This window comes from Triturus cristatus, chromosome 4_2 (genome assembly GCF_964204655.1).
Source record: "Triturus cristatus chromosome 4_2, aTriCri1.1, whole genome shotgun sequence".
Taxonomy (NCBI): Eukaryota; Metazoa; Chordata; class Amphibia; order Caudata; family Salamandridae; genus Triturus; species Triturus cristatus.
The window spans coordinates 510900039-510913090 of record NC_140586.1 but is presented as its reverse complement, the minus strand read 5'-3'; the positions used below and the strand labels follow the sequence as shown (position 1 = coordinate 510913090).

General features: G+C 40.8%; 1 protein-coding gene across 1 annotated transcript in view; it reads left to right on the top strand.

Moving 5' to 3' along the window:
- SPATA1 (spermatogenesis associated 1) overlaps positions 1 to 13052 on the top strand; it is a 394319-nt gene that overhangs the window by 376723 nt on the left and 4544 nt on the right. Inside the window, exon 11 of the mRNA XM_085602111.1 lies at positions 10286 to 10384. Within this exon, the coding sequence (XP_085458237.1) occupies positions 10286 to 10384 (99 nt within the window). The remainder of the gene's footprint in view (positions 1 to 10285; positions 10385 to 13052) is intronic.

Sequence of the window (13052 nt, the reverse complement as noted above, 5' to 3'; positions counted from 1 at the left end):
CTCAGTACGCCTCCTGACAGCTTCTTAGCCTTTGCGCCTGCATCCATAATAGAGCACGCGCACAGTAATACCAAGTGCTCGGGGGTGCACAAAGTAGGCACACTTGCCTGTTGCACCCCCGGGCACTTTTGATAATACGGCCCGGTAGGTGGCATATTGATCTGCCTGTGATGACAGCACAAATTGCCTACATTGTAACTTGTTTTCTTTATTTCTTCTGACTAACTCTATTTATATACCACCTACCTTTAAGATGCCTGATAGAAGTATGCCAAAGCTAATAACGACAACGCAGATATCTAATGACACCTTTTTTCCTTGCTGCATGGACTCATCACTAGGGAGTACCAGGTATATGAAGGTCCAACCATGCCATGGGAATGACCCAACTGCAGGAAAGATAACCTATCTCCCTGTTTATCTGGATTTCCACAGCCTCTTTAGGGGATATAGGGAGACAGCATTGTGTAGCCTGGAAGAAAATGCCACACTAAGCTGCTATCAGCCATTTTGTTGTACTGCACATTTGAACTCGATCCAGCCCGGAGGTCCAGATTCCTTTCCCTTGTAAAGGTTATGTAGCAAAGCAACATTTCTCTGTGGTCATTCTGATTTTTCACCTTTTTCTGGATATTATTGTTCCTGGTATTATTACTCTGTGCATTGTAACACTGTTGTTCGGTGTATAAATGTTTATTCTCTGTCCCCAAAACTGTACTGTAAAATTGGTTTCACCCAGGTGGTTAATTAATTTTCCGATAATGCTATTGTATGGTGGTGTACAAAATACAGTATTAGCATGGGTGTTTCATGTCATATTTGGGTTGCAGTGTATGTTTACACCACTCACATATATGACGAAAATATATGGCTTTAAGGAGCATCTTGTTCTGACTGGGCTACAGTTTGAAAACACTGCTGTGACACCTCACACGGAAACATGCCATTGCCATGTAGGAACACCAACTAGATTATATATTAGATACGTCACTCCTAAAGTGTGCCTTGTAAACCCCACAGAGCTGAGTGTCTAATATAAATAAAATATGGTATACTACACATTAGGGATACTATGGGCTTGTTAACAAGTAAGTGAAACCAGCCCCCCCCCCACCAACAGCAACTGGGATATTCTACATCAGAGGGTGCTCTGAGACAGCAGTAATCTGCTGTGTGCTGTTTAACCAGTATTTAATAGGGACTGTGCACTTCGTTTTTTACCCAGGAGAGGGAGTAAAGTTTTATTCAAACAGTATTGTTAAAGGACAAGTTTGTTAGGCCCTTACCTGCAGAAGTCCAAAGTGTGGATTGAGCCTGTCTGTCTCCTAGGAGATTTCTGAATAGAGCAGCAGCTTCCAACTCCCTGGTCAGCAAACATTGTCTGAGGTAGCTGGGACCTTATATAGTCTGCTATTTTTGGTACATATGTACACTGATTGGTAGTTGTGCCTGGTTTTTCTATTGGATTAGGGTCAGTGTCCTCATTAGTTGGGTATTTGAGGGTTCTGATTAGTTTCTGGGTCTGTGATTCAATCAATGTAGGGTTGGGCCTAGGGCTAGGGTTAGGATTTCTATTGGAAGTAGGAACTAGGGCTTCCTGTGCTATTGGTTGTTGGGACTAGCGTTAGGGTTAGGTCTTTAATTGGAAGTAGCGATTAGGGCTTCTGGTGTGATTGGTTGCTAGACTAGGTGTGGGACTAAGAGTAGGGTTAGGCTTTCTATTGGAAGTAGGGACTAGGGCTTCCTGTGCCATTGGTTGTTTGGACCTGGGTTGGGACTACAGGTAGGGCTAGGGCCTCTATTGGAGGTAGAGATCAGGGTTTTTTTTTTAACTGATTGGTTGCTTGGACTAGGGCTAGCATTGGCTGTAAGGTCCTGGTCTCCTACAGGTTCCCGATTTTAGGGGTAGTGTTGTGATTGGATAGTGTTAGGGATAGGGTTCCCATTGGCTGGAGGGGTCACCCGATTACTAGGGCTATAAAAGGTCAGGGTTACGGCGTCTCAGCCTGGGCGTCGAAGCTAAGGGTGGAGAGGACAAGGGCAGTTGCCTGTTTGAGCCTGTTGAGGGCGGAGAGGACAAGGGCAGTTGACTGTTTGAGCCTGGTTGAGACCAGGGCCAGAAATGCTGCACATGTTCCCATTCAGTAATACCCACCCACAATTTATTTTCACTATAGACATGTACCTATCTTTGTGTATTGCATTGTATAAACATGTAGAATAATTATGTGGTTAAAAAAAAATTATTTCGTCGACATGTACTTGCTTCAATTGTGCATCTATGTACCTCCATGTACTTGGGTATGTGTGTTTGTTACTTTTCTCCTGAAAAAGCATATCCAATGCACTACCCTATTTCTCATCCTGCACCTCTATTGATATCATTAAACTACATATACTTACCTCCTTTATGCATCTATATACTTTCAATGGACTTATCGATCTATATATTTATCACTTTCTTCTAATTTAGAATTTCCAATGCACTACCCTATTTCTCGGCCTATACTTCTCTCAATATATCTTCTAGCCCATCTTTCTGACTCATCTCAAACTACTTTCTACTACTATTTCCAATGCACTACCCTATCTCTAACCCTATACATCTATCAATATATCCTCTACATCCACTCTCTCATTTATCACGAACCCCATACCACTACTGTGATCCCCAAAATAACCCTTTCTAGACTCTCTCCTACTCTACCCCTCCTTGCATCATCTGACACCTCTTTTACTATACCGATCCCCCAAAACAAACCTCTCTAAACTCTTCCCTCTGACTCTTCTCCTCCAAAAAACATTTTTACTCATCCAAAAGCCTCCTCCTACTACTATGACATAAAAAACTGAAAATATATTTAAAAAAACTTTGTTCTTCCTTCCCTCCACTATCCTTTTCAATCAAAATAATAGACTAACATGTTCACTTCTCAAATTCCATATTCCACTATACTAACTCACCACTAATCCTTTATGGGTTCCAGAGTAGCGTGCTACTCGCCAATAAAGCGTTTCAACACACCATCAGGGTTACAAGCGCTATATAAATGCAAACCTTTCTTCCCTTTTCTACCCCTCCCCAACCCTTCTCAATCCAAATGACAGACTAACATATCCACCACTCAAATTAATTTCATGTTTCACCATACTAATTCAACACTAATCCTTGAGGGTTCCAGAGTAGCTCGCTAAACCCCCAAAAAGCGCTTCAAAACCCCATCAGGGGTAGCAAGCGCTATATAAATACAAACTTCTTTCCCTCTTCCATCCCACCACCTACCCTTCTCTATCCAAATTACTGAATAACATATCCACCACTAAAATTACTTCATATTTCACTATGCTAATTTTCAACACTAATCATTTATGTGTTCCGAAGTAGCCTGCTACTAGCCAGAAAAGCAGTTCAACACCCATCAGGGGTAACAGGTGCTATATGAATGCAAACCTTTCTTCCCCTTCCATCCCTCCGCTATCCTTCTCACTCCAAATAACGGACTAATATCCACCACTCAAATTACTTTCATATTTCACCATACTAATTCACCACTAATCCTTTATGGGTTTCCGGAGTAGCGTGCTTCAACACCCTATCAGGGGTAACAAGCGCTATATAAATACAACCCTTTTTTTCTCTTCTATCATTCTACTATCCATCCGAATCCAAATATCTGACTAACCTATCCACCACTTAAAATGTACTTGCATGTTTCACTATACTAATTCAACACTAATCCTCAATGGGTCCCGGAGTAGCGTGCTACTCGCCGAAAAATGCGCTTAGACACCTCGCCAGGGGTAGTAAGCGCTATACAAATGCAATTACAATACAATACAATAGTGACCAGCTCTCCAAAAGCTGTTTACACTGTGTAGGTAAAGCTGCATTTTCCATGAAAAGGCCTAGCTTTAAATAAAATCCTTATTTTTGTATGATATCTCTGTCTGGAAAAATACTAGAGCGATGATTGAATGCTATTTACACTTAGTTTCTGATAATCCGATTCAGTGTTTTAAGTAGACTATTGACATTTTAGTAGATAAATAGCTTTATTAAAGTTTATTTTGTGCTAGATACGATTAGTTTAGAATTGGTTTACCTCTTAGCCCTTCTATAGAGCTGGCTGGTAAAAAGCCCTGCCACTGGGGGTATGGGTGTTGTAAGCAGATGTTCAGATAGCGAGGCTTAGTGACCTGAGAGGGTGACAGAAATTATTGGCAAAACAAAGGGCAGCTTTCACATTACCTCTTTTAATTTGTAATGCCAGAGGGGGCTGGAAGGTTATGCACCAAGTCATTCCCAGGGTTCTCGCAGACTTTCTGGAACTTACACCAGCAGGACAGAGGACCAGTTCTTGCTCCAGCAAAGAGAAGATATATTATTTCCAAAGGGACGAGGCTCTGGGAAGGAGCTTCTTCAATTGAGGGATGGTTTGAGTCAATTTGTTTTAGGGTTCATCTGAAGGTGTGCTGGAAACCGAGAGAGAAAGTGCTGTAAAAAGTGGTGGGGATTTTTCAAGAGAATAGCTAGCATTGTGTGGAAGGAATCTCCATTCATGAGGTACTGCACAAGATTAGACTGGCTCCTAAACACCACTTCCTCAGAACACTCCTGGTCCTAAGAAGAAAACTAACTCATGGAAAGAGAAGACTCAAAGCCTCCCGACTCCTGCTGGCACCCAGGTATTGTAAGTGCTCTCCGGTGGTCAAGGGGATGACCTCCTCTTTGCCTGCTCCTGAGACATAAGCTCACCACTGTGGACTGGAGCCTGCAGGAGCTCAGGCTGGAAAGACAATAGGTGCTTAGAAGCCTGCCCTCGGGACCGGAGGGTTGCAGGCCTACTGGAGTGGCCAGGAGACACCTTCCTCTCAGTTGGAGAAAAACGGGGATTCCTCTTTACTTTCATCTCTGTAGGACCAGGGCAAGTTTCTGAGCACTATAAGTGGACAAGAAATCAACCTTAAATAGTCAACATCTTATATTACAAATTCATTTGACTTTCAAAAACAACAACTTGACTCATGTAATATCCATTTATAACCTAACCAATACAATCTTTCATTCATACAAGTCATAAAACATCCGTGGTAAAGGAAATGACTAATTGTGACTCAACCTTCGAGTGAGTTTATACTTTAGTTCTCTATCACTCCATTTTTCTAGCTATTTCTCTGTAACATCCACTATGAGCACATCATTTTACTTAATTGCCTTCATCAGGATGGTAGAACATACCACTGGCAAGGTAAAACTATATATAGTCTCTGTTGATGTGTATCAGTATATCAGGGGAAATCAATCACATATTATTTGACACCATAGGAATCAACTTCTCATCTCACAAGCAATGCATGCTTACCACGTTAATCTCTATTTTGTTTTTATTGTATTGAATACACAATGACTATGATAAATCAAGAGGAGCCCAAGCCTAGATCAAAAAGCAAGTTACCTGGGGAGAAGCTGGCATTGCTACTAATAAGCAGAGTTTGAAGGACTACGCAGTGAAAACAAGATACATGGAGGGTTTTATTGTTTTGTTTTCTTGCCGAAAATGTTGTTTTTACCACTTGAAATTACATGCTTTTCTCTAGGGAATGGCAATTTGCTTGCCTACTATTTGTGCCACAGCTACCAGGTGTTGAGCAGAGTTTTACAAAGACCTAAACAGGGCATATTTTTTTTCTTTTTTTTTCTTCTGAGTTTTATATAGCGCAAACTTGACCCGAAGGTATTAGGTATAAGAGCACTTTACACAAGCACCAGTTGAGTTACACGAGGACACATTTATTTTTTTGTTAGGCACCGGGAGATTAAGTGATTTGCCCAGAATCACAGGACGTTGAGCGTCATTGCCGAGGCTCGAACCCGGTTCCCCAGATTTGTGGTCGACCACCCTAGCTGTTAGATCACATCCTCTCCCCAAAAGTTGGTAAGAGTAGTTAAGAGAAACTATAATCATCTAATATTGAGTGTTTATGACTTCTGTTTCTGGTCATTTGTTGACAGAGGTATTTAGCAGGTGCAATGTAAGTTAATTATTTATTACAATACAAGTCTTTTAACAGGGTAAGCAATGCATGATTTGTATAAGCAACTCATTATGGGGATAAATCCTGCTGGAGCTAATCAAGTGAACATTTTTTGCTTTTTAGAAATAGAGAAGGCCTAAAGAACTACAAAAGAACATCCGGATGATGGTCTTATTGTACCATTCCATTTTCTTGCAGGAGCTTCCTTGTTTCTGTAAATAAACAGATTTTTGGTCATCATTTGTCTATTGTTGTGTAATGATTTTAGGAAACATATCAACTGATTGTTACTGATTGCTACCCATAGCCCTTGATATATGACTATCGAAGGCCAATTCACCTTTCAAAGTGTTTTCCAAGCTATTTCAACTGATTACCTTTATCATCAGAAGCCCATCATTTGCTAATTGATCGTGTAGATCAGAGTTCAAAATTTGATGCACAATTATAATTTGTTAGACTACATTTTTTTAAAATAAAAATTATTGAGAACATGAATTATAATTCTGAGTGACACAAGATGATTGGATAATAATTAGAGTTATCCCACAGTAGGCTCCAAATTCTGAATTGCATTGCATTGCTTCGTGGCCTCAAGTTTTACAAATGCCCAAAGACCAGAAGGGGCAACTAATTCTGTTAGCAGGATACATAACTATAGACTGATCGACTCTGTTTATACATGGAGTGTGCTGTTTCAGTCAATGTGTCCCAAGATCAAAAGATAGGTCAGAGTATCAATGAGAGTAACATATTAGCTTGCCTGGGTTAGGTGATAACGTTCTCCCATTGAAACCTTGAACCACATCTGCTATCTTGCTATCTTTCTTAATTGATCCATGAGTTATCCAGGTTTGATGGGAACCCCTACAACTGAATAGAAATGTGTAACAAAAGTGGCATCCCAACCTTCTAAGCTTAATTCCTTAAATCCTCATCCTGAGATGACTGATCGGGGCTCAGTGGGCATGATGGAACATTATCCCCCTGCTAGTGCATTCTATGCACAACTTGATAGAGCTTGTATGAGCACTTCTTTTCTCGGAGCGATTCTCCCTAATACTGCCTGTTTTCAGGGTCAATGTGCGGAATCAATATTCATTAGTGTTATCTCAATCCAAACAGTCTTGTTGGCTCGATATTTTAATCAATTTAAGTAAGGCAGGCCATCCATTAGTGCCTCTTAGAGATGACACTACCTGAATTCATCAGCTTCAGACCAATGAAGCATTCATTTAAATTGACCAAATTGACCTAAGAATGTAGCATAGTTATCCAAACGTGAATGATTATTTGTACCTCATTAAATAGACCATGGTGAGCCAATAGTGGGCAAACTATTCACAAAGTAGTCTGCCTTTCCTTGATCAGTGTGAAAATGGATAAACTTTTCAACCTAATCAAGAGAGCATCTAAAAACTCCTTCACCTTTAGATCAACCCAATTAAACTTGAGGTTCCTCTACTCTACAAAAATAGATTGAAATGTGACTGTATAGATAAGAAGTGCAACATTTATATTTAGCAAGTTATAATCCAAACTACCCTGCAGTTTTACAGAAAGAGTTACTGCTTGGAATTAAAGGCAACTCCAAGAGAGACCTGGACCTCTTTGGTTTAGAAACCTGTCAATGGCTGGACATGTTTGGTGGATTCTTCGCATTTCTGAATAAAGGGAGATTACTTTCAAAGTCAAGCTGTCAGCCTAATTAAACTCAGCTAAGAGCAACTTAAAGGGAAATGCTACAATACACCACATTTATTTGGGATGCTAAAGCATGACACAGGACATTTTCTTTCTTTTATTCTTTCTTGTTACAGTATTAGGTCTAGACTTCCAGGTGTGGGGCTGTCAATTGAAGTTAATGACCTGAGTCTTGACCTCTATACTTTTATGTATTGCACTGGAACTGCAAAATTAGGAACTAGCAAGGGCTGTGTAAATAGCAATGTACATTGGAAAAGCAAGGATGGGAATACAGATCAAAGCATCTGATTGACTCTATTCATGGAGCAAATGCTTCTTATATGATGTAGACTAAGCAACAGGTTATTAGACCAAGGTGGTTCTGCTGCCCTGGTAATACTTAATCTCTTTGCTTCGTTTGACGTAGTCTCATACGCCTTCCTTATCAATTGTGTGTTTGAAAATAGATTTTTTACTCTAAGCCCTTAGCAGGCTAAGGTCTTACCTATCCACTCAGACTCAATCCAACCTGTTTGGTCCCTTTACTCAACTGATACGTCCAATAAGTGCAGAGTTCTACAGGGATCCTTATTGAGTCCCATGTAATTTAACATTTATATTGCTACCCTCTTAGCGCTAATAAGATCCTTTTGTTTCAATATCATGCTCTACAAAGATGATACTCAAATTGTGATCCTGTTTGCGGACAAATTAACCTTGAGCCAAGAACAATTGTGTGCCTGTAGATCAGCAGTAGCATTCTGAATGAAAGTCAATACTGATAAAAACAGATGTTCTCCTATCTGCACGCAATCTTCAGCATTTACGAATGTATGGTGGCCCGCGGAACTAGGCACTAGTCCCACCAGACCAACCAGGCTAAAATCCTCAGTGTATTCTTCAACTGCAATTTATCGATTGCCACTCAGATCAATCTGATGCTTTGTGCTGCTCAACACATTAAGGAAGGTTATTTCCCTGCTGTGGGAATCCACTCGTAAAAGTATTATGCGGTCTCTCATTATCTCTTGCTCAAACGATGGAAAGGCTCTTAATCTAGGTCTCCCTGAAAATCTTACTAGTGGTTCAAAATGTCATGGCTTGGGTAATCTTAAAACTGCCAGTCTATGTCCTCCGACTATAAGAGCTGCATTGGCTCCCTGTCCAAAAGTCTTCTATGTTCAAAACATTATTTATGTCACACACAGCTTGTTACAAGTCAAGAACTACCTATCTCACGCATATAGTGGTACCATATCTTCCCACCTGGGATCTTTTATTGACCAATGCAAACCTCCCGCAATTTCCTTTGGTTAACAGAACTAGGATGGGCAGCCAATCCTTCTCTTTTTTTATCTGCCAAATCATGGAAACCTTATCCACCAGTATCAGACAGACAACATTCTTAACTCTCTTCAGGAAAAAACATAAAATGTGACCCATGCAGTTGACCTAATCTTCTGGTCAGTGGTGTCCTAAATCCCTTAGCGCCGCAATACCCTTTTCTGGGTAAGAGTATAAATCTTTATAAATCTTCTAATAATAACAATTTTGTCTTTGGTAGTGCAATTGCAGATCTACATCACAATCATTGTGATGTCCTGTTTTTTGTGTTATAAAAGTCACTGTTGGAATATAATAATGTACCTTGTATTCTGCAACATTAGTTCACTAAGCTGAAAAGGATTCTCAAGGATTGCATAGTCAGAATGCAAAAGTCAGTAGAGAGAAACCTTAATTGAGAGGTGCAACAGTTTCAAAGTGCCTTTACTCTGGAACTGACACTCCTGTGACTGTGTGTCCCATTAGCCTGCAGAGGTCATAAGCCAGTTTTTGCAGCTTCACTTGAGGATCATGGTTCAATGCAATTAGCAAGGCTAGTTAACCCCTAGAAGGGCATGTGCGATCCAATAGTCCAGCAGCAGAGTGAAAATAGCACATATTTTCCACAAGTGATTAAAAAATACTTGTAATTAAAGAATTTATTCAGGAGTTTTAAAGACTGGCCATCATAAAGTATGATGGTTACATGTCGGGCCATTTTTGATGGCATATAGGGAGCTCTCCTCAAAAGAAGACAGTTGGAAGAAGTAGGGGCCTCAGCGCTGAGTACAAAGCTGTCTGTCTTCACTGCAAATAAGTAGAAATAGATCTCCCATATCTAGAAAGTATTGGCATTGGATAGCTGTAATGCACACAGTGAAAAGCCTGTGTTCAGACTTCTCTGAAGCCAATAGAAGGCAATTGGAAGAAGCTCGGCCACAAGGGCAGAGCAATGTGATGGAAGACATGGGGACATTGGGTCACATAATTGATCATAAAATAGTGGGAAAATGTAAGTCTGAAATAATAGTCTTGAAATGTGGTAAACATCAGTCATCATCCTCATGTATATCAAAAAAAGGGAATGTGTGTTATAAAAATAAATTATTGTAATATATGTAATTATCCAAAACACCTTATTGAAAGGGAATTAAAACATGTCTTTAATATCTGATTGGAAATTGAAAAGCAGCTGTGTACACGATATAAAGCAGCCAGTCTTCCTTTTCTTCCTTTCTAGAATACCTTGATTATCCAAGTCACCACAAAACAACAGGAAATTGACCAACTGAGAAGAAAACTGGATAATACCAAAATGAGGCTAGTTGTCGAAATTAAGGTAATGCAGATTTACCTTTGCCATGTATTTATTTAATTTGTAGTATTTTCGGACAGACATATGGATTAGCAGACACTGCCATTGCAATCAGGTTACAGCAAATAAAGTCCAGAGCTTAATTTACTGAGTGATATTAGTGGTTTACATGTGGTCAACAAACTGTCAAGTGGTAGAACGGTAAGACATAAGTCCAATATCACTGTTGCTTGTTAGATGTGGAAGGGTTTTTTAAGGTGACTGTTTTTCGGTGTTTAAAAAACCCAATTGGTTTAGTTGTGCTTCAAGGAGAGATCACCTTAATCCAAAATACATGTTCATGGATGTTAATTAGTGACTGCTAAGGGTGACAATTGCTATCCACATGCTCCTGCTTGCAATCCTGGGCCTCCTAATGACCACTCACTAGCAATCAATGTTTTAAATTTACCAAATACAGAGTTAACTGCGGTGCTAATACTTAGCTATTTGAGAGGCATTGGTGAAATATCTTTATGTTAGGGCATGTGTTTTATGGGAAGAAAGTATGTGCAAGCGTTTGGCACATCTAAGAACTCAAGCAAGCATGGGGGTTCAACCACCACCATGATTTGTATGGTAATTACAACTCACCCAACTAGGGAGTCTCACCAGCTCTTTCGAATCAATGGTGGAGGGTACGTTAAAACTTTTAATGTCCTGGATAGGCAACAATAGTGAGGAGAGAAAATTAAAAGAAACCAAGTAATGATGCGAGTGTCAACGTTTGCACAGGCAAGACAAAAGAATTAAGGAAAACGGGTGCGCAAGATAGCGACCCAATGGGAAGAGCATTCTCAGGTTACTCACAGTTGTGCAGGGGCACGATTGCCGGACAACCTAGTACTTTTCGCCGCCAACAGCCAGTGTACAGTGAAATGCTGGCCATGCTGAGAGGTGCAGGGCCAGCGTAGTGTGGAAAAGCAGAGGCAGGGCCTCGTAACAGAAGTCAAGTATAGCAGCAAAAAGCAGCCGCCATCTTGGTGCTGTAGCCGGACTAATACTGCATGCTTTAGAGGATACTAGAATGCGTGCGGGTAGCACTCGAAACGTTGTTAAAATACCTAAGCGTCCAAGTATAGAAAAAGAAAAAGAATTGCTTATAGAATCCAGCAACCCTGCACAATGGTAGAGCATGGGTACCCAGAGGATAGGCGTAATGTGGGGTAAGTGTGTACTATGCTGCTCCAAGTCACCTGAATAGATTTCAGGAGATGGTATACAGTACAGAAATATCCAAATATTTAGATAACATGCGGTGGTCAAAGGAGGGACCAGACCATGACAAGGATGACCGTGTATTTTGTTTTTTTACAGTTCCCTGGTAAGGTAAAGGTTAATGTGTGCCAGCAGCAAGAGGGAACCGGAGTCTCTGGGACGGATATAAAAATGTAAATCAGGGGCCCCCGCCCTAACTACAAGTGTTGAACAGGTTGGTGGGAGAGGTGAGGTGGGCCCTTCTCATGGGATCCATTCTAGGAACCAGGGGTGGGTGCTGCAATTAGGCGAGGTATTATCAGCTTAATTCGTTCCAGAGGATGTCCTCATTTGGACCCGGTTTATCACAGGAGAGGCGAAAAATCCAATATTGTTCTCTCCTGAACAGGGCTTGTTTACTCTTCTGGGCAGGTGCCTCAATAATGGCCCACCTTAGGCTGTCTTGAGTGTAGCCCTTTCGATCAAAATGTGCTCACAGCTTGGTGTTGAGCTTGTGACAGCGGATGTCACTGTGTTGCTCCATGATACGTGTTTTGATCATCCTCGTGGTCATACCTATGAAAATGTATGTTGCAAGGGTATGTAAACGTGTATATACAGTTACTTGTGTTGCAGTTGGTATGCTTTTTTCGTACCCATTAGAATGTGTTGGAAAGTTGGATCTATTTTGTAGTTTCCGTGAGAGCACAAATGGTACAGGACCCGCATGGAAAGTGACCCTTCACTGGCAGGAGACCCCACAGGGATCGTTGGTCACAAGGGGCACTGTGTGGTGGTTTGGTATGTACAAGTATGACCTTCAATTTCCTAGTGTGTTTAAACGCAATCCGTGGTGGGGGTAGTGTCAGTACACCGGTTTGAAGAAATCCCCAGCGTTTCTTTATAATCTTACAGATCTGCTTAGAGTTAGGTGTGTACGTGGTGACACACGTCAGAGTGTCTGTAGTTTGCCTTTGATTCTTTTCTAACAGTGCCTCTCTGTTATTGTTTTGGGCCCGTTTCTTTGCAAGTTTGATACTGTGTGCAGGGTAGTCCCGTAGTGCCAAATTTTGTGCCAATTGATCAGCCTTGGCATTGTAATCTGGTATAGAACTGTTGTTACGGCGTAACCACAGAAACTGTCCGAATAGGAGGTTATCTCTTAGTGCTTTGGGATGGTAGTTGCTATATAGGAGCAGGCTGTTGCAATCTGTGGGTTTCTTGTACACTGTTGTGCTCAGTTGCCCTACTGACAGTGTGATCATAACATCTAGGAATGGAATGCCTGTGTTTGACACAGTATGAGTGAAACGGAAGTAGGGATTAAGTATATTTATCCATCCACAGAACTCCTTGCATAATGTCATGTCACCCTTCCAGAATACCAAAATATCATCAATATATCAACGCCAGAGTAGTATATTGTTGGGGTTAGCATTATCAAAAATCATCCCCT